Source organism: Amblyomma americanum, chromosome 4 (genome assembly GCF_052857255.1).
Source record: "Amblyomma americanum isolate KBUSLIRL-KWMA chromosome 4, ASM5285725v1, whole genome shotgun sequence".
NCBI classification, from domain to species: Eukaryota; Metazoa; Arthropoda; class Arachnida; order Ixodida; family Ixodidae; genus Amblyomma; species Amblyomma americanum.
The window spans coordinates 210,146,336-210,172,598 of record NC_135500.1 but is presented as its reverse complement, the minus strand read 5'-3'; the positions used below and the strand labels follow the sequence as shown (position 1 = coordinate 210,172,598).

Below are 26,263 nucleotides of genomic sequence, written 5' to 3'. Positions count from 1 at the left end.
TGTCTGAAGCGAAGAGAGCAGACAGACATGCAATGGTTACTGCGCGCACCGTTGGACATGCAAAGCGAGAGAGGGAAAGTCCATACAGTCAAACCTCACCTAGACGACCTCTTCTTTGCAGGACTGTCTTCGTCCTATGGTTCCTCCGATTGCTTCAGAACCTCAGTGGGAAGAACGTTCATCTGAGCCACTTTCGAAATGCACGGCTGAATACAGCGACGGTCATGTACAAAACCCGCACTGTCTTAATAACGTCCTAGTATGATTTGACTGTCGCTCGGACTTGAAAGGCGAAGAACAGCGGTTCGCTGGGCTCAGGAGACGCACGCACAAGCTTCTTCTTCCTTAATACACGCGGCGTGTTCCAACAGTAGGCACCGGCAGCAATTGTTCATTCATTGGAAAAATTACCAATATTATTTAGGTCTCCACGAAACGAATATTTAAAAAAAAACTGCGCTAGATTATCACTGCAGAAAAACAAACAAATTGATATAATTTCTCGAATGTAAGGACACGGCGGTAAGGTTAGCAGAAATTGTGACGTTTCTTTGGCTGGTTGCACTGAGGGGGCGGCAGAAGGTTAGGTGGGCGGTTGAGATTAAGAAGCTTGCAGGAATACGATGGCTACAGCCAGCAAAGCACAGGGTTGATTGGAGAGACATGGGAGAGGCCTTCGCCCTGCAGTGTGTGTAGTCAGGCTGATGATGTGATGACTGAATACTTGGGAAGTGCTGCGCTGGGAGGCGAACTTGTGCAGGCTGCCCACACCTTGCTCCTTGTTTGCCGCCACTTGGTTTGACCCCATGCGTTACAAACCTGTAATGCATTTCGCAACCTTCTGAAATAAAATTGAGAGATTTTCCGCTTGAACAAATTCCAGCAGCACTCCCTTTTCCTTCACAAAAGTTGTTAGTACTGTTCTTGTGGATGTCCTTGGTTCGTCTGTTAAGTATTACGAAAAATGGGGACTCACGACTCACGCAGGGGAGGATTATTGGTCCTTCTTGCAAAGGGTGTTGAGGGGGAGGGGTCCCATTTGAACCGTGCGTTTCTCGATCTTTTTTTTATTTGTCGGAAAACGGGGCTTCAGCATGGTTTTCGTGTGTAAAATTGGTTGGGGTTTAACGTAGCCATACGGAGTAGGCGTGCGAGAGCATGTGTTCATCCTGCATTTGGAGGGGGTACTATGCGATATCTTTAGCGGATTACTGCCCATATATGCAGAATTGGTCATTTTCTATTTAACATCCATAGATGGCGGCGAGTCCTCATACATTGCCAGCGTTTAAGCGATGCGCCACTGCACAGGCAGGTGGCTGTTTCTATCACAGCCACCCGTAGGGATTGTGCGACCCATCTTTCTCTCAGTCGCCGCGGTGGCTGAATGGTTATGGCGCTCGGCTGCCGGCCCTAAAGACGCGTGTTCGATCCCGGCCGCGGCGGTCGAATTTCGATGGAGGCGAAATTCTAGAGGCCCGTGTACTGTGCGATGTCGGTGCACGTTAAAGAACCCCAGGTGGTCGAAATTTCCGGAGCCCTTCACTACGGCGTCTCTCACAGCCTGAGTTGCTTTGGGACGTTAAACCCCCATAAACCATAAACCAAACCATCTTTCTCTTGCCGAGGTATACCTTTCGTGCAGCTGGCGCGACGCTCCTCCAGACTTAGGCCTACTCGAGCTTCGGATTGCTAGGGGTTGCTAGGCCGCGGCACAAGATCGTACGTACGTGCGGTGAGCAGAGAGCGTGCGTACTACCGTGGGAAAAATGAGCAGCCCCCCCCCCCCCCCCCCCCCCCCCCCCTCCAACTTCCGATCGCTGCCGCTCTGCGCAGGGGCGCAACCTGACAAAGCACTTCTGATGCCGAGAAGTGACAACTGCGCCGGTATCGGCACCAGAAGCGCTTTGTCAGGTGGCGCCCCCAGGCAGAGTGGCAGCGATCGGAAGTTGGAGGGGGTCTGTTAATTTTGTCCAAGGTAGTACGTACGGTGGCAAGATTCTTGGTCGGTGTTGGTGAGCGTATGAGTGCTTTCGCGCTAAAATTTCACGCTCGTTGGAGAAGACTACCCCCTTTATATCTGCCCATTCCCCTCCCTAAAAATGTGTGCCCGCTTGATGTACCACCACAAAGAATCTTTTACTACAAAGAGAACCACGAACAAACAAAATAGCATGGAACGAACACTGAACGGAACTGCAGGAAGAAGCTACAGTCTTGCGGGATTATGGGCTCTCCAACTGACGTCTCGAACATGAATTCAATGGAAGGTAACGTGGCGTAGTGACTGGCTTCGGACAGTAGGCGACACCCTGTAGGTTTTGTGTTGCTGAATGTCGCCAACTGTTCGAACTATCGGGATTGTTTCAAAGCCGATTGTCCTTAACCTCGCTTTTGTACGTAACCATGGTTTTGGGGGCACCCAAAGCCGCAAAAGAAGTTTCTTTGAGCGATATTCCCACTTAAGCAAGATGATGTGAGTCCGAGTGCGTAAAGTGTGGCTCCATCGAAGGGGGGTCTCTAGCGACTCGAGCAGAGGTGGGGAAAGAAATAAATAGGGAGGAAGAGAAAGCGGCTGGCGGCCCGTTTTACATGTCGTCTTATGCAAAAGGGAGGAACCAAAGGTCATAGTTTGCTTATTTTATGACACAGACCTGAAACAAACTATCCTCACGCTCTGCCAGTGTGCTCGTTGTTGCTGATGTGTAGCCTTGGAGCTGAGTGGGCAGTTCTGGTCTGACTCGTGGTGCGAGGGCACGGGTTTACCTTTTTCTGTTATTCTTTGTGTAATGCTGCCGTTTTTTTTTTCATTTCTCTTCGTCTCGGGTTTTAGAAATCATGTTAATGATTCTTTCTAAAAATCATAGTGTAATTTTTGAAACGATAAAAATAATTGATTGGTTATCAGGAAATTAAAGAAGCGGTAACTGTCTCACTTCTCGGTGGACACCTCAACCGCACTTGAGGGAAGGGAGGAAGGTGGGAGTGAAAGAGAAAAAAGAGGGGGGTGCCGTAGTGGAGGGCTCCGGAATAATACCGACCACCTGGGGATATTTAACGTCCATTGACATCGCACAGAAGACAGGTGCACAGAAGAATAAAAAATGGTTACCTGCTTCCTATTCATGCAGTTCCTACATCTAGCACGGGGGGGTCTCGCATCCCTTGTCAATAGAGAGTTTTAGTTTCACGTACGTACAGAGTTCACGTACGCAAACGTGAGAAGTCTACGTAGCATACGCGCATGTAGTTTCAAACCCTTTTAGTTGCACGTACGCGATAGATGCCGCGCGTTCTTCTACTGACAGATGAAGACACTGCTGTAGCCACTCTAAGACAAGACGAGTCAAAGCCAAGCCAGTCGAACTACGTTGGAGCGCTGCTTCGTCAGGCTTAACAGCTGGGAAATCGCCCTTATATCTGAAAAACAAAAGCTATTTGTCTCTTGAAACTTTATGCGAGGGTAAGAATAGGCAAATCGATGGCGAATGCAGCAGTTTAGAACACGATATCGCGTCGATGGATTAGCGACGAAGTTGTTATCGCTGTGAAGCGGGCGGGCAGGGCGCTGTCATGTTTGTCAACGCTACGTAATGCAAGCAATGCAAAGACCGTAACGTAAGAATCCGAATCTCACGTACTTCCGTAAGTCTCACGCAGACCCTTTGCGTTCTGCGCATGCGCACTGGTCACCCGTAAGAGCTCTACGTACGTGAAGCCTCTACGTACGTGAAACTAAAACTCTCTAATACTGGTGAGGGATCTGAGACTACCCGAGACCTCCCTGACTTTAATCCCTGTATGTGACTACGCGGCATGGAAAGGGGCGCCTTTTTAGCAGGTTGAACGGATCGTCCTCGTGACAGCCACGGTGACAGCGACCTCCGGAGCAGTCTTAAACGATGCCCAGGAAATAAAATTTTGAGTGTGATGCAAACTGTGAAGAGCTGGTTTTATCTTATCTACATTCTGATAATACCAGTGTCCACCGCAGCTCATCGTAATACGAGGCTCTTGGCTTCATAAAAAAAATACGCATAATAACTCCTTGCACTGAAATTTTTATGCGTCAGGGAGCAGGAGTAATACAAACGCGAGGAAAAAAAATAAAACCGAGGGACATTTGCAAACAAGGCGAGGGAAGACTATAGGAATATATAGTTCATCTTGAAAACGAGCGCTAATGACAGTATCGCTAATGACGCTTCAATTAAATTCTAAATGAAAATTTGTTGCGTGACAAAACACAGCTGGGTCAGAAGAGTAAAAAGATACCTGGTCATGCTGTAGGAGAGGAGGGGCAGGTGGGCATCCGTCGTGGATCGACGGAGCCTGCCTGGAACAACGACCAATTAAGTTGCCGCAGGTGGTACTGTGCGCATGTGTGACGCGAAATATATTCTGGTCCCCAAACAGCCTCTCTGAAATCGCCTGTCGGCATAAGCACCGGAAGTGCCTGTTCAGGCTTTTTTTTTTCAGGTTTCTTCGTTCCCATTTTTTCGTAGCCACGACAGCTTCATTTAATTAAGCGCCTGCTGTAGAGCTTAAGCACTGCTTTTTCATATGTTTGCGCTGTGCTACCCGTACATAGACGTTCGAATGATTGCTGCGTAGCTGTGTAGCAACTGCGAAGATGCTGCTGCTATTGCTGTGTAGCAACTGCGAAAATGCGAATATAGAGACCTAATTCGACGTTTAAGTGAAGACTGCGCAACTGCGGCGCTTTCCGGCAATCCATTGTAAAAACAGCGCGAAAAACATGAAGACGTAACGAACACAACAACACAACACGAGCGCTCGTGTTGTTGTGTTCGTTCCGTCATCATATCTTTTGCGCAGTTTTTACAGTGGACAACAGAAACCAGCTCGCCCAGCTTTCCGTTCTTTTGTCAATTGTATTGCGCGCCACATAAAGCTCCCTCGCTTAGCTCAGCACCATCGAAATGGCGATCTCAATCACGCAGCGCAGCCGACAGCTGACGCACGCTACCATTGCCGCTGGGTTGCCTCCGCTGGTTGGGTGTTCTGTAATCATGTAACCTTGACACGGACCTGTTGTAACTCAAAATTCTCCCTTCGCGCCTGGAACACAGGCATGCGTTTATATCGCTGCGCATGATAAGACAAGCGTAATTCACTGCAGTGAAATTCCCGAGGCACTTTCACTCAGAACAAACTTGGCATGGCACTTGTGGGAGGATCTCATCATGGGCCCGAGGCCCGGACTTCGACTTCGTTGCAGGTTGGCGTCGTCCAGCCCTTGCTCACAGGTGGGCAGGCGGCTACGGCAATGCGTCTTTACGCGATATATCCGATAACTGCTCAGTGGCCTCAGTGGCACATGAGGCGGTGTGGTGAGTCGCGCTAGTTCGGCGCTTGGCCGTCTTTCGTTCTGTCGGAGCCAAGTGCGCAAAGGGCAACGGGCAACGCGACACTTATACATTCACGCTCGCTGCATTGTGTTTCTGCTGGAAGAGGGAGCAGCAGCGGTATCTCTTGTGCGAGCGCCAGGAACACGAGCGTTGCATACCCTGGGCTCGGTGGCGAACAGGAGACACTTTCTGAGCATGGCGCTTCGCTCTGGTACTACAACACACATGCATTTATCTCACTTTTAATCGCTGTTTTCTCCAGACGTTTCGCTATGCATGTATTACATGCGATTCTCTCTATTTCAGACTTGTACCAGATCACGATGGCGTATGCTTACTGGAAAAGCGGCAAGCACGACGACGAAGCCGTGTTCGACCTTTTTTTCAGGAAGAACCCATTTCAAGGAGAGTTCACCGTGTTTGCAGGTTTGGAGGACTGCATTCGCTTCCTGCAAACGTTCCGTTACTCACAAAGCGGTGAGTTGGAAACTTTTTGCCATCTGATGCAACCACGCATTGTAAAGTCGCCGTGCAGCGTACGATGCGCGGCAATTTTCGCGCGCATTCGCCGTTCACGCACTGTGCACTAACTGCTGAAGAAAAAGTTATCATCTGTTGAATGCCTGAGTTTTAGTGCTTTATTCTAGCTGGCCATGTTGAATTGTGGAGAGCTATTTGTAACAGCACACCCTGCTTTCTTCATCTCTACGTTTGGTGGGTAGTATGCTAGTATGCATAGCTGCATGTTAACAGTAGAATATTCTTTCTCTGCCTTCAAGCTTTATTCCTTTCCTTTATTCTATTTTTTCGCTGAATAGGCTACATGCATACTCGGGCTTTTGCGTGAGGATTATTGAATGTTCTTTTCAGATATTGCATACTTGAAGACTATTCTTCCAGCCAACGTTGATCCAGGCTACTATGACTACCTGGCCTCCTTGAATGCGGACAAAGTGAAGCTTTATGCAGTACCAGAAGGAACAGTTGTTTTCCCAAGGGTGCCGCTGATAAGAGTGGAGGGGCCACTCGCTGTCCTGCAGCTCTTTGAAACAACGCTGTTAAACCTTGTGAACTATGCCAGGTAAGCTGCTGAAGTGCTGCAGTCCTTCAGTCTTTAAACAAGTCCTTTCTCTTAAACAAGACCTACCCCTCTGATATTTATACCTTCAGTGACATTCGTGACTGGCACTTCGTATCTATTGAAGTGAGCACTGTTGCAGAAAAATTATCTGAGAAATTTGACTGGTCCTAGAGAAAGGCGTTGGCACAAAATCCAAGCATTCTAAAGTGCAAAGCAGTGATCTTAATGCTCATTACTATGGGAGCTATGCGAGCTGAGGTCCGAGGTTAAGGTCCTGTCGTTTTAAACAGAGGTCACATAGAAACAACCGCATGAGATGTGCTGTGATTTGGTCTGTGTATTTGCTTCATCAATGACTAGCCAAAGACAGAACGAAAAATGCCCAGAATATAACCGGTGCCTATATATAGCGCTCATTGATTACGAGAAAGCATTTGACTCAGTGGAAACCTCATGCAGGCAGTCATGCAGGCATTGCGGAAGTAGGGTGTAGAATAGCCTTATGTGAAAATACTGGAAGATATCTATAACAACTGCACAGCTACCATAGTCCTTCATAAAGTCAGTAATAAATTTCCAATGAGGAAGGGTGTCAGGCAGGGAGACACGATCTCGCCAATGCTGTTCACCACCTGTTTACAGGAGATGTTCCGAGGCTTGGATTGGGAACAGTTCAGGATAAGAGTTAATGGAGAATACATAAGTAATTTGTGATTCGTTGATGACATTGCCCTGCTAAGTCACTCAGGAGATAAGCTGCAAAGCTTGATCAATGAGTTAGGCAAGCAGAGCTAAATAGTAGGTCTTAAAATTTACATGCAGAAAACCAAAGTAATGTTCAACAGTTTTGCAAGTGAAAAGCCGTTCACAATCGGTAGCGAGGTGCTGGAAATGGTACTTGAGGGGGGCAGGTAATGGCCGCTGATCCGGATCATGAGAGGGAAATAACTGGAAGAATAAGAATGAGGTGGAGCACATATGGCAGGTTCTCTCAAATCATGAATGGCAGTTTACCAATATCCCCCGAGAAAAGTATACAGCAGCTGTATCTTACCGCTTCTCACCTACGGGGCAGAAACGTGGAGGCTAATGAAGAGGGTTCTGCTTAGTTAAGGACAACACAGCGATCTGTGGAAGGAAAAATGATAGGGGTAACGTTATGAGACCGGAAGCGGGTAGAGTGGGTGAGGGAACAAACTTGGATTGGTGACATCCTAGTCCAAATCAAGAGGAAGAAATGAGTTTGGGCAGGGCATGTAATGCGAAGACAAGATAACCACTGGTCATTAAGGGTAACAGAGTGGATTCCAAGTGAAGGCAAGTGCAGCAGGGGGCGTCAGAAAGTTATGTCGGCGGATGAGATTAAGAAGTTTGCAGGGATATGCTGGCCGCAGCTGGCAAAGGACAGGGTTAATTGGAGAGACATGGGAGAGGCCTTTGTCCTAGTTAGGCTGATGGCGACAATGATGATGATGGTGCTGAGTGTTTTATTTCTACTGGAATTGCCAGCTCGAACATCTAAATGTACACTTGGCCGCTCATTGATTTCTTATCTTGGCAGCATGTAACTGTATTCTAAAGTGAAAGCATCCTGAAATTTGTATCTAGTAATTATCGTGTGGTGCTCCATTGTCATGCCTGCTCCTACTTTTGCGCTTAGGTTAGATGCAGAATTTGATTGAGATATGTGAATAAGCATTATACGTTTGTAAACAGTGCATGTTTGCATTCATGGGGGCCTTGCTTTGAGGCCTGTTTTCTTCTCTTTTGAGTAGGTGCTGATGAAACTAAGGCTTGTGCACTTGATCTCCTGTGTTTAAATGTGCAGTTGTTTTTGTTTTATGTTCAGTATTTTTAATTTTGTTTGGTGGTAACTTTTTTGTTGAATAGTAAACAGTATGAAAAAGATAACATGCTGGAATTCTAAATAGAATGCAATGCAGTAAAGCAAGAGAGATGTTCAAGAAGAATTTTAACTAAATAGTGTGTCAGAACTGTGAGGTAATAACTGTATCTTGTCATTTGAAGTAAACTATGTGTTTAGTAAACTTTTATTAATATTGTTGTACACAGCTTAGTCTTGTTGCAGCTTTAGATAGTGGCAGGCATTTAGGTAGTGCAGGCGAACTAGAATTCATGTGTATAAATCACACAGATTCAATCCCTTGGTTTAAGTTTGTCTCCATTTTCCTCCTTTTTGCGCAGCTTGGTTACCACAAATGCTGCAAGGTTTCGGTTAGCAGCTGGCTCGCACATAAGCCTGCTTGAATTTGGCTTGAGGCGAGCTCAGGGTCCTGATGGAGGCCTGTCGGCATCGAAGTACACCTACCTAGGCGGTGAGGCTGCATTTGTGTTGCTACAGCCTTCCTGCAATGCAGATTGCGGCTAAATAATGTGTGACAGCTGGTTCTGCAAGCTTCATGTCTATTATATCCTAAACAATGTATGAAAAGATGCAACCAGAATATGAGTGCCACCCTGTGAAGCAAGAATGCACATTGCATTGCATGCAATGGGGAAGAAGAAAAAGCAGCATTCTTTATAGCCACCTCGCGCAAAGTGGAATATTTTTACCTTGTTTAGTTGGATTAGTTGAGATTAATTAGTAGCTAAAGAGGCCTTGAATCGGTAGCTTGGAGACTGTGAGGTATGTTACGAATAGTATTCTATTAAAATACTGTTTTTTTAAATTGCAGCAGGAACCGGTAAATTGACTGTAGAGTATTTAGCTTTTTCTATTTCAGTCTGCTTGAATTCTCTTTAGTTTTCCCTCAAACACTGGCTCTGGGAGGGCAACCTCACTTACCAAAGCTGCAGCTGGCACCGTTGCCAGTGGTGGCCTGACCCCCACCTCTATCTTGAGCTTCGGCGAGGGTTAATATAGGTGTTGGCCCTCTCCACAGCCAGCTGCAGCATGTCACTATGTCACGATGGTTCAGTAGAGAAGCTGTGAAAAATGCCCTTACTTTTGCCCTCTGTTTGGGAACACTGTGTGGTGCATAGGAGTGTGTAATACTCCTATGTATGGTATTATGTCCATGTCCATGTATGTCCATGTAGTCCATGTATAGTAATGTGTCCTCTGCTCCTGAACAAACGTCATCATAATCCAGAAAGGGAAATACAATTGATTTTTTCTAAGAGTATAAATTGGAAGATGTTCTCCTCTGTGTCCCTCTAAAGCATACCACATTTTCTGTTCTGCTGTCAGTTCGTCATCAAATCACAACTTGAGAGGCTTGTATTCTGCATCGCCTGGGCCTCCAGCGATGATTCTTTTCTCTGTGGCCTTCTTGGGGAAATAAAAGGAGAGCTATTTTAACACATTCATGGATCTGCTATATTATGGTTGTTTTTTACAAGCTAGTTATGCTTGCTCACTTAGTATGTGACCTTCGGTAACCTTAGCTGAGATTGGGCAGTGTGAGAATTTGCCCCTACTGAGCTTTTCTTTACTTGAGTTTGCAGTAGCAAAGCCACTTTCACAGTGATAGCTAATTGCAACATCTTTTCATTGCAGAGAATTCACATTGCAACTCTATGTGACATCTTTTCAAACAACATGCCATGGCACACATGCGCTCATGCGTTCATGTAGCATGCGGACATCTCATACCTTGAATGTTCGAATTTAATCTGAAGCCCTTAACTAGGGTTCCTCATAGTTTGTATGCAGTTTTGGGGCATTTATTAGCCCCATATGCTGCTATATACCATGCAGCACCTTGAATACAAGACATGTGTCGAATGTGTAGGGTATAGCAACAAGTGTTTGAAATTTTTGCCTCTCTGGTAAGTGATTCATGTGGAAAGCAAACAGTCATATATATATATATCAACTTTTGACTGAAATTATGCCCAAGACAAGATATTAGTTGAGCTACCCAAAGTGGGATGTGAATGCGTGTTCCTTTAGTTATTTAAGGTCTTTCCAGCCTGAGCACTAATTTACACATTGTGATTGTCTTTCAGGCTTCGATGGAACAAGCAATGTGCTGGCTGGCAAGTTGTTCAATATTCCTTTGAAAGGAACCCACGCCCATGCCTTTATCATGAGCTTTTCTTGCCTGGATGACTGTAAGCTTCGAGTGAGTACTTTGCCTCTACAATTGCTCAGGTTTTGGTTTTTGTATACCAGTAGTCTCTGCATTTTTTTATTGTCCTTTACCAGTTACAAAGTGGAACAAATTTGGCTGTTCTTGCTATTGAGGGATGTTTATTTTAAGAATTTTGCCTTTTAGAGTGTTTTGATGTGCAGGGGGCTTTTTTAAAGGCGAATGAGATGTCACTGTTGTCATCAGTGTGGTGTGTCATAACTATCAACTTCTGTATTCACCTGAAAGGCAGTGAGAATGTTATCTGGGTGCACTGGAGAGACCACTCCTGAAAGCGCGATAAAAGGTGTGCCGGACCTATGTTATCCTTGCAGCAGCCACTGTTATAAAGTCCAGGAGTTATTGTCCGCTACCATGCTATCACTGTCACTTCTACCTGAAAGAACGAAAACTCTGGGAGGTCTCTTTTAGAGGCATGAGTGGTTTCTTCATTCAGTGTAATATATGTCATTAGCTTTTTCTTGGTCTTATTTGCATCAGGAAGTTGGTTTATTAGAATGTGCTCTACATTTAATGATGTTTAAAGAGCTCAAAAACCCAATAATTACAGTTTACTGTTGCTATACTATTGGGACTGGTCCCGAAAAGGCCCCCTAAGTAATTGGTACGCATGACAGAGTTCAGCTCCTTTCTTCAGTTGTTTTTATATACAGATTCTACTGAATGCACATTTCAACGTAGCAGCTCAGTGCTGTGATTATCCCTCTTAACGTCAGTAGGAAAGTTGCTCTAAATATTGAAGCAACCGTACCTCAGATAATTGGGATGTGGAAGACAAGTAGAGCAGAATGTGGAAGATTTAAACTTGAAGGCGACCAAAAAGATGTTCAAATTATGTGGCATTCATATTGAGAGGAACCCAACTGAAATGAGGGGCAGATGCGACTGATCGCATTTGGGTCAGAGGCGAGCTGCTGCTCTAGTGTGCTTCGCTAGCTGGAGCAGGTCAGCTGCACTGCCTGATTGAAATGACTGCTGCATATACCCATGCGTTCAGGTTAAAGGGGTTCCGAAACGCCTTTTGAGGAGAGCACATCTACCCCCTTAATCACTGCATTGGGTTGTCATGAACACCTGAGCCAAATAATACACTTCTACACACAGTACACAATCACTCGCGAAGGTTGGCGAGCCCTTTCCGGTGGCTTTTTTATGCTTGCACCCTGCTCCGTCGCTCGCCCCTACGTATGCCAGTTCAGAGATGCTACTGGTTAGATTCTTTCAGATGTCAGGCAGCTACCATGGCCGCGTCCAATAAGCCGCATAGCTCCGGTGGGTCAGGAAGCTCCGCCCCCGGGGGTGGGGCCGGAGGAGGAGCGCCGACCTTCCAGCGCATAGAAAGTGACGAGAGGAGAGGCAATGGCGCGAAGACTCTGAAATTCAAATTTTTACTGCAGATAATTCAGCTTCTACAAAGTGCATTGAAAAATTTTTGCTGGACAGTATTCATGACAGAGCATCCTTCAACATCCCAGGCATACCGCAACTTTATAAGGGGCCCTTTCAGAGTCCTTTAATAGGCGGGTGTTTCCTCTTATTGAAACACACATTATCGTGCCTGGACTGAAGCGTTAGAATGTCACTATATTTAAATAAGCGAGTTTGAAGAACAAGATTCCTTTGTATTTTAAATCATCAGGTTTCAAAGCATATCTCTAGGTGACTTTTGTGTCATAACGAGCCCCTCATTTCTCTTCCTTTGTGTGCTCAGTAGCTTAATGAGGGCCTGGGTTCTGGTAGTCTCGCCGCAATAGGTAGCACAAGAGGGTTCTTGTTCAGCTTCCACCCTCACTGTCCGACCATTTTCCACGTGACGCTCGCAGTAATACAGGACGCACTACATCTGCCGCTGTCGACGAGGGTGACGCTGGTGAACGCTCCTAAGGTTAGGTTACGTGCAACAAATACCCCTGAAAGCAGAGGAGCAGGAGGAGGAGGAGGAGGAAAAGACTTTATTTAAGGCCAGCACCAAACCCAGAAGATTGGACGGCCGCCTAGCTCAATTGGTGGAGCACTGTAGGCAAAATTCAGAGGTTGTGGGTTCAGATCCCCCTTGCAGAACTCTTTTTAAGGCCAGTGCCAAAGCCAGAAGATTGGACGGCCGCCTAGCTCAATTGGGGGAGCACTGTAGGCAAAATTCAGAGTTCGTGGGTTCAGATCCCCCCAGCGGAACTTCATTTAAGGCCAGCACCAAACCCAGAAGATTGGACGGCCGCCTAGCTCAATTGGGGGAGCACTGTAGGCAAAATTCAGAGGTCGTGGGTTCAGATCCCCTTTGCGGAACTTCATTTAAGGCCAGCACCAAACCCAGAAGATTGGACGGCCGCCTAGCTCAATTGGGGGAGCACTGTAGGCAAAATTCAGAGGTCGTGGGTTCAGATCCCCTTTGCGGAACTTCATTTAAGGCCAGCACCAAACCCAGAAGATTGGACGGCCGCCTAGCTCAATTGGGGGAGCACTGTAGGCAAAATTCAGAGGTCATGGGTTCAGATCCCCCCAGCGGAACTTCATTTAAGGCCAGCACCAAACCCAGAAGATTGGACGGCCGCCTAGCTCAATTGGGGGAGCACTGTAGGCAAAATTCAGAGGTCATGGGTTCAGATCCCCCCAGCGGAACTTCATTTAAGGCCAGCACCAAACCCAGAAGATTGGACGGCCGTCTAGCTCAATTGGGGGAGCACTGTAGGCAAAATTCAGAGGTCGTGGGTTCAGATCCCCTTTGCGGAACTTCATTTAAGGCCAGCACCAAACCCAGAAGATTGGACGGCCGCCTAGCTCAATTGGGGGAGCACTGTAGGCAAAATTCAGAGGTTGTGGGTTCAGATCACCCCCCGGAACTTCATTTAAGACCAGCACCAAACCCAGAAGATTGGACGGCCGCCTAGCTCAATTGGGGGAGCACTGTAGGCAAAATTCAGAGGTTGTGGGTTCAGATCACCCCCCGGAACTTCATTTAAGACCAGCACCAAACCCAGAAGATTGGACGGCCGCCTAGCACAATTGGGGGAGCACTGTAGACGAAATTCAGAGGTCGGGGGTTCAGATCCCCCAAGCGGAACTTCATTTAAGGCCAGCACCAAACCCAGAAGATTGGACGGCCGCCTAGCTCAATTGGTGGAGCACTGTAGGCAAAATTCAGAGGTCGTGGGTGCAGATCCCCCCAGCGGAACTTTATTTAAGGCCAGCACCAAACCCAGAAGATTGGACGGCCGCCTAGCTCAATTGGGGGAGCACTGTAGACAAAATTCAGAGGTCGTGGGTTCAGATCCCCTTTGCGGAACTTCATTTAAGGCCAGCACCAAACCCAGAAGATTAGACGGCCGCCTAGCTCAATTGGGGGAGCACTGTAGGCAAAATTCAGAGGCCGTGGGTTCAGATCCCCCCAGTGGAACTTCATTTAAGGCCAGCACCAAACCCAGAAGATTGGACGGCCGCCTAGCTCAATTGGAAGAGCACTGTAGGCAAAATTCAGAGGTCATGGGTTCAGATCCCCCCAGCGGAACCTCATTTAAGGCCAGCACCAAACCCAGAAGATTGGACGGCCGCCTAGTTCAATTGGTGGAGCACTGTAGACAAAATTCAGAGGTCGTGGATTCAGATCACCCCAGCGGAACTTCATTTAAGGCCAGCACCAAACCCAGAAGATTAGACGGCCGCCTAGCTCAATTGGGGGAGCAGTGTAGGCAAAATTCAGAGGTCGTGGGTTCAGATCCCCCCAGCGGAACTTCATTTAAGGCCAGCACCAAACCCAGAAGATTAGACGGCCGCCTAGCTCAATTGGGGGAGCACTGTAGGCAAAATTCAGAGGTCGTGGGTTCAGATCCCCCCAGCGGAACTTCATTTAAGGCCAGCACCAAACCCAGAAGATTGAACGGCCGCCTAGCACAATTGGGGGAGCACTGTAGGCAAAATTCAGAGGTCATGGGTTCAGATCCCCCCAGCGGAACCTCATTTAAGGCCAGCACCAAACCCAGAAGATTGGACGGCCGCCTAGTTCAATTGGTGGAGCACTGTAGACAAAATTCAGAGGTCGTGGATTCAGATCCCCCCAGCGGAACTTCATTTAAGGCCAGCACCAAACCCAGAAGATTAGACGGCCGCCTAGCTCAATTGGGGGAGCAGTGTAGGCAAAATTCAGAGGTCGTGGGTTCAGATCCCCCCAGCGGAACTTCATTTAAGGCCAGCACCAAACCCAGAAGATTAGACGGCCGCCTAGCTCAATTGGGGGAGCACTGTAGGCAAAATTCAGAGGTCGTGGGTTCAGATCCCTCCAGCGGAACTTCATTTAAGGCCAGCACCAAACCCAGAAGATTGAACGACCACCTAGCACAATTGGGGGAGCACTGTAGGCAAAATTCAGAGGTCGGGGGTTTAAATCCCACCAGCAGAATGTGATTGTTTTTTTCTTGTACTTTCTAATGAATTATATTTCAGCCATGAAGTAATTGCGTATTAATTTCACACTGATGAAAACCACAAATTAACAAAAAATTCCCCCATGCATTCATTGGTTTCGACGTTTTTTGGCTTCCTTTATTTGCATGAAGTGAAATTGTGTGCTACGCTTAACACCTAAATGAACAGTTGAAAATTAGTACTTGTATGAGTAACTGATGAAGTTTTGAAATTGCAGTACTACATGTACCAATTAGTGCTGCGCACGTTCTGAGAGCTGTCCTATGAACTGCATGAAGTTATTTTTCTAGGTGATGCAAGCTACCCGAAATGCTGTTTGTAAATTTCTTAACAGTATATATATGAACGTTCTAAATATAATCGCATTATGTGTGATTTACCTTAGTGTACAAGCGAAAAGAAATGTTTCTGAAGGTGCAGATTGTGGCGAGTATTGTGACATTATGTGTAGCTGGTGCTATGGGCAATGTGCAACTGCCATGCTATGGTTTTATGGTATCTGCTTATGACACCAGTCTGGCCAGTCATCTCATCAACAGGCTGTAGGTCTAAGAATCATCCATTTTTTCTTCACCATGCTTTAGAAGCTGAAGTCAGCCACTGGAGAGGAAGTAGACTTTGTGGCCCTCTGCTGCAAGTGGCGCAAGGAACTGAGTGACGTGTTCAAGGCAATCGAAGATGAGGCAAGCGGTGGGGAACTGGCTGCCTTCATCTCATACGCAGTTGCGTTTCCACGGAATTTCCTTGCCTTGGTCGACACTTATGATGTCCTTCGGTGAGCCTGCTCTGCTGTAGTGTGCGTGTGTGTGTGTGGGCAGCACCCAGTTCACCAAAGTTATGCAGTGTTGTGGAAGCCAGATGTGGCATTGGCTCCTCTGGGGCAATATTGACAAAACTTCATTTTAGAATGATTCGGTTTTGGGAGGCGCTCATGCAGTGGGCACTTGCAGTAACCAACAGTGCAGTGTACACAGCGAATGGTGCCGGCCAGTTGTGAGCCTTTCTTTCTTGTGACCACTGACAAACTTCATAAATTTGGCCCTGCTTTGAAGCTGATGTCAGCTGCATATTCTACAACACTGCATGGTTTTTAGTAAGGTGGCCTGAAGGAATAAGTTTCCTTGACACTGTCCTTCCATCTGCATTTATTGGAGGATTTCTCTCTTTTTCAAGCGAAAGCTTCACTACGGTACATTATGCTACCTTGGTAATGATTTTGCGGTGCTTGTGGTTTTGACCTTCAAGTGAGCCAGAAGTCAAACCCCTTACAGTGCGTTTCGGGTGTCCACTGATATATGTGAGACGGTTACTGTGCCATTTCCTTTCTTCAGAACCAATTTTCTACCAAAGGAAAGGCGCATAACTGACCCCCTGGGACGGTGGATACCTTAGTGGGGGTTTAAGCTATGTGGAGGTAGTGACAGATGTGCATGCGTTGGCATTCACAATGTTGTAGCAGAAACGGGGCACTGAAGCTATAGACTGTGAGCATTCTTTGTGTTCACTGGCATTATTGTTGACAACACTCTAGGCTCTGATGATTTTGAAGGCTCATAACTGGCTCCTTGGGGCAGTGGACGCCTTAATCGCACTTTGAGGTATGTGGCAGTGGGGAGAGAGAGAGATGTGGGCAGCATTCATTAGCACTGACGTTGTGGCAGACAGGCGTCCCTGCAGCAAAAAGCCGCAGCTTTCATTGGGTGACCAACCTCTCGCGATCAACCATTAATTTAACCACCACCTGGCAGGGTGGCCGCGTTGACTATCCAGTGTGTGGAAGGCACTCAATGTTCGAGGCGAAGCCCGTCTGCTTACCTGATACAGCACAGCTTTTGCTCTCTAACTAGGTTCAACAGAAGTTGAACCGCAGCAAATTTTTTTTTTTGCAGATCTTTCTTTTAATGAATGCATGTGTACGCATCAGATGTCTATGCAATTTTTTACTTTTGCATATCCATATTCTCTTGCACTCGGTATTGTCAATTTGTAGCTGTGCATGGCTGCCTACTGCTAGCACATTTAATGGGTAACGCGGGCCTTGAAATAGTAAAAAAAAAATTCAAAAGTTTAGATTTTTCCAAAATGGCATATTCAGGCTCAGTATTCTCTAAAGTACCTACATACAAAGTATCAAGGTCTAATTCAACCTCTGGTTACTGAAAAGAAAAATCAACATATTTGATGTCTCCCAAGCACCGAAATGGTGATTTTGGAGCAAAATGCTGCAGAACTTCAAGCCCATTTCTTCCAGCAATTGTGTCCCCAGTGGCAGCCAGCTGAGTCTTTTTCGAAAGCTGGGGCTTTTCTCTACATCCTGTTATTACTCACTGCTGTGAAATCCTCTTGGAACAGGCACATTCCACCATCAGCACAATATTCTAGTATCTCCTTTCCAGCAAGGCTTCAGAACGGGGTTATCAACCACTACCCAGTTAAGAACAGTTGTTCATTTTTTCACTTTTGTCCTGGATAGAGGTGGGCAAATAGATGTCATATTTTTAGACTTCACTAAAGCCTTTGATCGTATCCCACATGACAAGCTTATTTTCAAATTAAAGACACTCGAACTTCCCAGTTTTCTCATTGCCTGGATTTCCGCTTACTAACCGATTGTTCTCAGTACATACATGTTAATAGCTTCAACTCTAACTTTCTTCCAGTCACTTCCGGAGTTCCAGAGGGTAGTGTTCTCGTGCTGCTCCTTTTCCTGATATTTTGTAACGACATAGTTAAAGTGGTCCATGATCCCATTAAAAATTCGTCTCTTCACCGACGACTGCGTCATATTTAATGAAATTGTGGTACCTGAAGACCAGCACACGCTTAATGTTGAACTATTTAACATACTGGAGTGGTGCCAGGAGTGGGGCATGCAGCTTAACTCAGAAAAATCTGCATACTTCGCCATAACAAGAAAAAAATACCCACTTCAGTACTCTTACTCTGTCCAGGACCGCCGCTTAAATGAAGTTCAAGAATATAAATATCTCGGCGTTACATTAAATAATCGACTCAGCTCCAACACACATATTCATAACATTTCCTCTTCAGCCTTTTGCTAACTATGCTTGCTTAGGCACAAGCTTAAGGATGTGTAGCAGCAGTAGCGGCCTTACGCAGCAGGAGCAGCACCAGCCGCCGATGATGATGACGCCGAAGTGCAGCCGAATTGAGCTCCATCCTCGTGCCGGTGTCACGTGCCGTTTGGCTGCACGCCATCATACGTTCTAGTACTTTAGCTGGTAAATCAATCATTTCCTTCATCGTGCCGGCTCATACTCATTGGTACGACAAACTGGTCACCCGGAAGTCCGCTGGAACACCCGCTCCCACAATGGCCAACGCCGACGACAATGCCTCCGCCATGCCTCCGCCATGCCCGGTGATGGACCCTCCAGCGCCGTCTCTGCTCTGTCCCTTCCCCTTCCCCCGTCCTCGGCGGCCGATCCTCAGCTCTGGCTCGCGCAGGTAAACAGCCAGCTCACCATTGGCCGCATCACCACCCAGGCGCAGAAGTTACATCACGCTGCTGCGTTGCTACCACCTGAGATTGCCGCTGAAGTCCGCGACCTCCTCATAACTCCGCCCGCCTCGGCCCCGTTTGACACATTGGCTGCTGAGCTCATCAAGCGAACAGCCATCTCGGAACATTGCCGCCTGCAGCAGCTCATCTCCTCCGAAGACCTGGGGGACCACAAACCTACACAGTTGCTGCGGCGGCTCCAGCAGCTCCTGGGCGACAAGGCTGCCACCTTTGACCAAGCCTTCCTGCGTGAGTTTTTCCTTCAGCGGTTGCCATCGTCGGTCCACATGGTGTTTGTGCCCGCCCAGGGGTTGTCTTTGGAGAAGCTCGCTGAGCTGGCAGACTCCGTCATGGACGTTCCCTCCTCCACAATTTTTCTGGGCGCAGTCTCGCAGCCTCTCACCTCGCCATCATCTCTTCCCTCCTGCGTGGACCTTCAGAGCCTCCGTGACGACTTTCTGCCCAGCTCACACGTCTCTCCGACCAAATCGCCGCACTGTCAACTCCCCGTTCTCTCTCGCCTTCCCGTCGCCAAACCTCACCTTGGCAACGTAGTGCTGCACCACCAGCGAGTGCTGGTATCACCGCACCTTTGGTGAAGCAGTGCGTCCGTGTACCGCTCCCTGTCTCTTCCAGGGAAACTCCCCACGACACCACTAGAAACGGCAAGCGGTGTCACCCCGGAGACCAGCCGCTTATTCTTCATTCGTGACCACATCTCGGGCCTCTGTTTTATCGTCGACACCAGAGCAGAGGTCAGCGTCCTCCCCTGCAGCATTACATCATCACCTTCTCGCCGCACTGGCCCATCGCTACAAGCCGCAAACCTCACCCCCATCACTACATATGGTGAACATGCTCTCACACTCCATTTGGGCCTTCTACTTGTGTTCCAATGGGTTTTTTTCATCGCGTACGTACGTTACCCAATCTTCGGAGCTGGCGTCTTCTGTGAAAGCTGGCTTCAAGCGGTCGATTGAAATGGTGTCAGTGCGGCCATGAATGTCGACGATGAAGAACTTCGATGTTCTTTCGAGTGCACGGAAGGGGTCATCGTAGGGGCGCTGAAGCAGCTTGCGGGCAGAGTCTCGGCGCACAAAGATGTGCGTGCTAGTCACTAGTTCGGATGGAACATGTGAAGATGGTCGAGACTAGCGTCGGAGATGTGGTGCTCTGAGATGACGGCAATAATAGCAGAGCTGCATCATGTAATCGGTAGGGTCGGGACTAGTAGACGAATCGGTAGATTAGAAAAATTCACCAGGAAGACGCAGGGGTGAGCCGAAGACAAGTTCTGCTGGAGTGCAACGGATGCTCCCGCTCATGTCAAACTTCTTGCTTACACAACACTTGTAAGGCCTAAGCTGGAATATGCTTGCATTGTGTGGGACCCACCATACGATGTGCAATATAAATTCTCTTGAAACAATTAAGGGACGGACAGTACGCTTTGCCTATTTGAAATACGGTTGCACCGATTTGGTATTTGAACTAATGGCAGAAAATGGCATTAACACTCTCCAGGCAAGGTGAAAATTCCTCCGTCTTAAATTTTTATTTCTCTTACTTAATCGCAAGCTCGCACTAGATCCTAGCCCTTACGTTCACCCTCTTACTTACAGGCAGACACGCCACTCTCATGCACTCTCCTTGGCACCTCACTTTGCAAGGCCTAACTTATACAAATTCTCCTTTTTCCCTAATACAATTGCAGATTGGAATACTTTGCCAGCTTCTGCTCTCCAATCTTTGGATAAGCTGGAATTAAGCTTATAAAAAGTTGAAGTAATTTTTGTCTCCTATGTGTTCTTGAATGTGAGTTTTGATTCCAGTATCTCATGTATAGTAATAACCGCTTCTGCTGTCCTACCAAATGTGGTGTGTTTTGTACATTGTGTTTTCATGCTTTTTTGTATTTTATATACTTGTATGCCACTCCTGCTTGGGCGCTTAGCCTGCAGTATGTTGTAAATAAATAAGATAAATAAATAAATCTTCTGGGGCCTCTACAATGCCTCCAAATGTCTGGCACATTTACCTCAAATGCGATTTCTTAAAGTTCACGTTTTTTTGCCAACATTACAAGCCTTATGGAAGTTTCCGTTTTGTTTATACGGTGCAATTTCAGTTAATCTTATACTTTTGAATTATGAAAGAACTGAACTATGGGGCTATGCAATTTTTTTATGGCTGAGTCGAACATATCAAATTTGTAAACAATAATGTCGTATCATATTTCTTAATTGTGGTGCTTTAACATAATTCAACATTTTTACATGATGATGTACGTTAATAACAATATAAATAGCATAGCCTCGCATGGCAGGTCTCAGGCTACATCTTCATTTCAATTAGAATAAAAAAATATTAAACGAATGTGTCTTAATGACCAGTAAGAAATTGCCTAATTGGGCTTCATTTATTTTACTGTAATTTAAGAACTAATCGAGATACACTGAAACTAGTTATAATTTTGAAATAGGAGGAAGATATGCATATTAGTTTCGTTATACCTCTAAAAATAAAAATTTCATTTGAAGACTCGTGTCTCTGAAGTCTGTTTGCTCTTATTTTACAAGTCTTCTGAGCTTCCTAGCAGTGACAGAGAAGCTGACTGGAAGAATTTATGCGATATATTCTGTATCCACTAGAATGCCAACAGCGCATGTCATGTGATTTCAGTCCCCCACAGCAATTGAACTCTGGCAGCATTTACTGATAAGTGGAAGCAATAAATGTGGTTGTGGCAGTCACTTGCAGTGAAATTTGCAGTTGTTGGGCCCATCAAGGGAACAATGCATCTGTCACTAGCGTGATATGCTCAACAAATGACTGCAGAACGGAGAGGCGTACCCGCATGCAATTTTGCAAGTGTGCCCCTATCAAGAAACCTCACGTTATCAGAAGAATCTGGGCTTAATTTGAACAATTGTCTAGGGAGTGATATGCCTACCACTGCTGAAATATGCTTGACACACCTTTGTTGCTTGTTTCACGACTTCTTGGACTGCAAACAGGGCAACCAGTGCTCACTTGAAATGTTCAAAACATGCTGCTGTCAGGAAAATTGAAGGTTCATATTAATGCCACATAGAGATGGCAAAGATATCCTAATATCCCTGTCGTTGTGGGCTGAAGCTGTAAAGCTAGGCATCGAATCTTTAGCGCGATAGTGTTATTCTTTTCATTCGATGCGCACTTTATCGCACTCCTTCCCATTCGATGTGCATTCGATGCGCCTATGGGACGATAATTTCCCATTGGTCAAAAAGGACTGTGATGTCACAACCCTTGTAGCAAATCATGCTTGGCGTTTATGTGGTTTGGTATGGTGGTTTGTGGAGTCTGACGTCACACCAGAATTCAAAGAAACAAGGTATTAAATTATATTAATTGCATGATAAAATGTATTAATTAGTGGGCAGTGGGGATCGAGCTTGGGTTTCCTGTGTCACGAAGCGAGCACACTAGCTCTACGCCACAGAGGCACATGTGCTCAACACCGATAAAGGGAGATATGAAGTTGGCAAAGCGCTGGATGTCATGAGATATGATACTGTGAAGGGTTTTCTCGTGTCTTGCACTACACCTGCCAGAGAGTGAAAGCTCCTTGCGGCAAATCCTTAGCAACCATTCGTTGCCTGGCTTGGAGTGTGCAAAAATTTTTTTTAAATGCCAATTAATGAATGGTTGCTAAGGGTTTCATACAAGAGGTTTCACGCAGAGGGACCCCTGCACGCTGTCACGTTCAGATCTCATTGGGGTTACCAATGCATTCCCAAAGTTTTTCTTTGTACTTAAAAGTAGCATATAACTGAATTCTTCAAGCATATTTTGTCCAGACACATCACTTGGCTTTAGCGAGTTTTTTGTCTTTAATTCAAAAATGTTACTATTTATGTACCTGCAATTTTCGTTGCCTTTTACCGCCAGAGGAAATGAGTGCAGATACACGCCTGTTTAATTTTTCCTAGCAGGAATCAAACTTTAACTTAGGCTAAGCTAGTTCTCCTGTCAGTAAAAAGCTGATTGTGTAAGCTTATCAATCAGGGTCTCCCAATCTGCCATTCAAGGGGCCCTAAAACACCTTCTGAGGAGAGCACATAAGCTCTCTCAATCACTAGATTATCTTTTCATGAACACCTGAGCCAAATAATACTTCTGCATGGAGCAGAGAACCCACAATCGTGCACGAAAGTTGGGGAGTCCTTTCCAGTGATATGAGACAGATACTGCATGATTTCCTTTCCCCTAAAACCAATTTAATTTAAGTGAAAGCACGCAAATGTATTCCACTTAGGAAATTCAGAATAAAGAGATAGGGTAAAAACGTGTTTCGCCAGTGTGGAGATTGGACGCTACTAATCAGAACCATGCCTGCACACGCTCAGCGGAAACTTGTTTGCAATTGTTGCCTTGCCAGGGCAGCCAATGGCCTCATATGCACAGCAGACAGGGCAGGTGCAATGAACTCAACAAAGGAAGCTCCTTGATGTTTCTTTGTTGGTAGACATAGAATGCTGTTGCTGGTTGTGCTGTCTGTTTGGGGTTTCTCTTCACATTTTTGGCCAAGGCGTGTTGACCAATTTTTCTTTCTTTTTTTTCCGCCGCCTTCTCGGTGAATTTCGGAAAGCACTGCTCACCTCCATGAAAGTTTGAAGCAAAGAAAAATGGACAGTGTTCCCCTAGCGCTTTTCTTATTAGTTTTCATTCTCTTTTGCTCCTTCTTTTCAGCTCAGAGACATCATTTTTTTGTATCCATTTCTAGAGTATAATGGCACTGAGTTCAAACCGGACGCACGTCCAGTCAGAAAGGCAGTGCTCAATCTGGCTTCAACTACATTTTCTCTGCAGAAAATTGCCGCTTTGTTTCAATGCCATGGGCTCCAAATGTGAACCCCTGGAGAAGATTAAAATATTAAATGTTACGGTTTCTGTGTTCTCCTCGGGCATTAAGGCATTAGTTTCCCATACTATGCATACAAAGAACAAAAACCATTTGCTTGATTAATATTGCAGACTCCTTCAAAGCCTGCTGTTAGAAACATTGAAGAGCATGGAGTGATCAGCTCTGGAACACTTTCATATTTTTGTTTGATGGTGGCATTAAGGCAGCATCACTCAGCTTAGTTGAAGTCAGGCCTGATTCAGCATGAAATGGGGGTGCTGCCGTGACACACTTGAGGGTTTGTAAAGCAGCTTAAGGGAAACTCTTGTTCACCTTCTTGTTTGCTTTAAAACAGAAACCTTGATGGCATGCAGGGCATTGTAAATTGCTGTTGTCTTGCATTAATGGCAGTGGACAAAATAGTCTGCTAGACTTGTTATGGTAAGCCTGCTCTTGCAGTCTGCATGAAAATAATGAAACACTCTCTTGGCTGTGCTTAACAGTTTTAGGAGTAGTGAATAACAAACCTATTGTTGTACTTCATTCAGTCATCCACTTGAAAAATTAGCATTTAAATTCATGATAACTAGCAGCTCATGGTATAAACATTGTTCCTAAAACAGTGGCTTCAAGCGCCAGCTGTGACTTTCCAAGAGAGGGATTGTTAGGTTGTGAACATGACTGTGTATTGACATCCTCATTGTCATAGTTTACACCTCTGGTGCATTGCGAGAGCAGTAATTCAATAACAAAGAAATGATTATTGGTTAGCGACAAAGAAGAACAGGCATTATTATTCTGAAAGATGTGGTCAGGTTACTGCCAAAGGCACAAACGTATGTTTGCAATTTTTTAGTAAGGAATACAGATGCTTTACACTAATTGTGTTCACAACAACAAGTCTGGTTATCACGTAAATCACTTCCATTTTACTCCATTTTGTTGGTTATCACGTAAATCACTTCCATTTTACTCCATTTTGTTCTACACAGATTCCTGACATTATGAATGCATACTGAATATCAAATGGCCTCAGTATGTACTAAGCTTCATAACTGTGGAAATGTTTGGGAAATCGGTCTTTGACCCCACCTTCAGTAAACAAAAATACCGTGTGCTACGGCGCTCTTTGGCCACAGATGCCCTTGCGCCATAAAAATTTACTATCAACTGTGGCGAGCAACACCACCTAGAACACAGAGACCGTCCCCCACACGACCTCTCCTAGGTGCCTGTGTTAATGCTGTGAGATGCTAGCCATGGTTATACCAAATTTGGAGTATTCTGCCAGTGCAAGGCTGCACATGCACTGCTGTGAAAGGAGACTTTGTGGCAGCCATCTTGCTTCCATGACATGTCTGTCATGCGGAGGCCTTGCATAGACTAGGTGGTGCCAGGAGTAGCACCTCGAGTGCAACTACATTAAAAATTGCAATTAAACTTGTGTACCACATTTTGCCAAAAGCTCTTGAAATTTACCCAAGCTATCATGCTCCAAGCATTGCTGTGACATTTGCATAGTCTTTCCTTTTTCTTTTTGTTCTATTTAAAAGTTGACCATCCCCACTTTCTATTTTGCTGACTTCTGCACCGTCATCTCTGGCACAGGAGTGGATTGCTGAACTTCTCTGCTGTTGCCATGGCGCTGAATGACCTGGGTTATCGGGCACTGGGCATCCGCATAGATAGTGGTGACCTGGCCTATCTCTCCTCGTGCGCTTACAACTTCTTCCATGAGCTTGCCAGCAAGTACCAGCAGGAGTGGTTCAGAAGCCTCGCCATAGTTGCCAGCAATGACATCAATGAGGAGACCATCATATCGCTGAATGAGCAGGTCAGTGGATGGCAGCTCTTTGGGTCCTGTCTTATCTGTATGGTAATGGCCAAGTTAATTTGCCTGTTATGTTCTCTTATCTCTGTGGTAATGGCAGATTAATTGACCTCATTAATTCTCTTATCTCTTTAGTAAAAGCAATTATTTTGCCTGGTTAAGTTCTCTTATCTGTGTGGTAATGGTAGAGTTACTTTGCCTGATAAATGAAGAGTTTTAGGATTAGTTATTATATAAACAGGTGATTTGCAAGGAACTCCTTTTTGATGTTCACTTGGTCGTCGCAATTACTATTTATTGCATGCTTCCAATGAAGTGGTACTTTCGTGGCATTGTACTTTTTCTCATGTTAAGTTCACCTTCGCCCTTTGCGGCCAGTCTCCTTTTTCGTGATAATCGTGTACTTTCCTTGGTGAGGCGCTTCGCTTGGTGTTGTGTAGAGGAATTTGATGATATGGGAATCACCTGAAATAAAGCAAGACCTTGCTTGGCAACAGTGTTTTGTGACCACATCGTTTCACATCCTTGGCGTGTTTTTCAGCCCTCTCCAAGTTTTATTCATGCAGCGCTGTGAATTACTGTTTTGCTACGTTTGGCTGCTGGTAATGCCCTCTGCAAAGAAGCAAAAAGTTTAAATGTCTGGTGCTGTTAAGTGGCTTCAGCATATGCTCAAAACTTTTTAGGCCAACCACAATATTTAATTTTTTAATTAACCAGAAATAAAAATTACGTGAGTTTGAATTATTGTAAGCCAGCTTACGTTTGTGCCACTACAGCTTCCCTAGTTCAGAAACATTAAAAACAGGAGTTCATAAGACAGGGAGAAGCATACTGAATAACAGAGCGGAAAAAAATGTTGTCTTAATTCGTATTTGAAAAAAATGGTGAGCATAAAATGCTTTTCTTTAACGTCACCATTAATGCATACTTTTTCCTGTCTTATTTGTATGCATCTTCCTACTGTCAATGTTTCTGTTTTGTAGTCATTAAGTGCAGTCACCAATGGTAGATTGTCTTGCATCTGGCATCATGTTGAC

General features: G+C 45.8%; 1 protein-coding gene across 4 annotated transcripts in view; it reads left to right on the top strand.

The window, feature by feature from the left end:
* Window positions 1-4,952: 4,952 nt before the first annotated feature.
* The window catches only part of Naprt (nicotinate phosphoribosyltransferase), a 37,300-nt gene continuing 15,989 nt past the window's right edge, over window positions 4,953-26,263 (top strand). Inside the window, exons 1-7 of one of the 4 annotated variants that reach the window (XM_077663242.1) lie at window positions 4,953-5,270; window positions 5,679-5,849; window positions 6,243-6,453; window positions 8,659-8,789; window positions 10,426-10,541; window positions 15,569-15,759; window positions 25,004-25,229. In XM_077663242.1, coding sequence (XP_077519368.1) covers window positions 5,183-5,270; window positions 5,679-5,849; window positions 6,243-6,453; window positions 8,659-8,789; window positions 10,426-10,541; window positions 15,569-15,759; window positions 25,004-25,229 — 1,134 coding nt within the window. In that variant the 5' untranslated portion in view covers window positions 4,953-5,182. Of the gene's footprint in view, window positions 5,584-5,678; window positions 5,850-6,242; window positions 6,454-8,658; window positions 8,790-10,425; window positions 10,542-15,568; window positions 15,760-25,003; window positions 25,230-26,263 lie in introns of all 4 variants that reach the window. The other 3 variants (XM_077663241.1, XM_077663244.1, XM_077663243.1) reach the window with 3 other exon arrangements.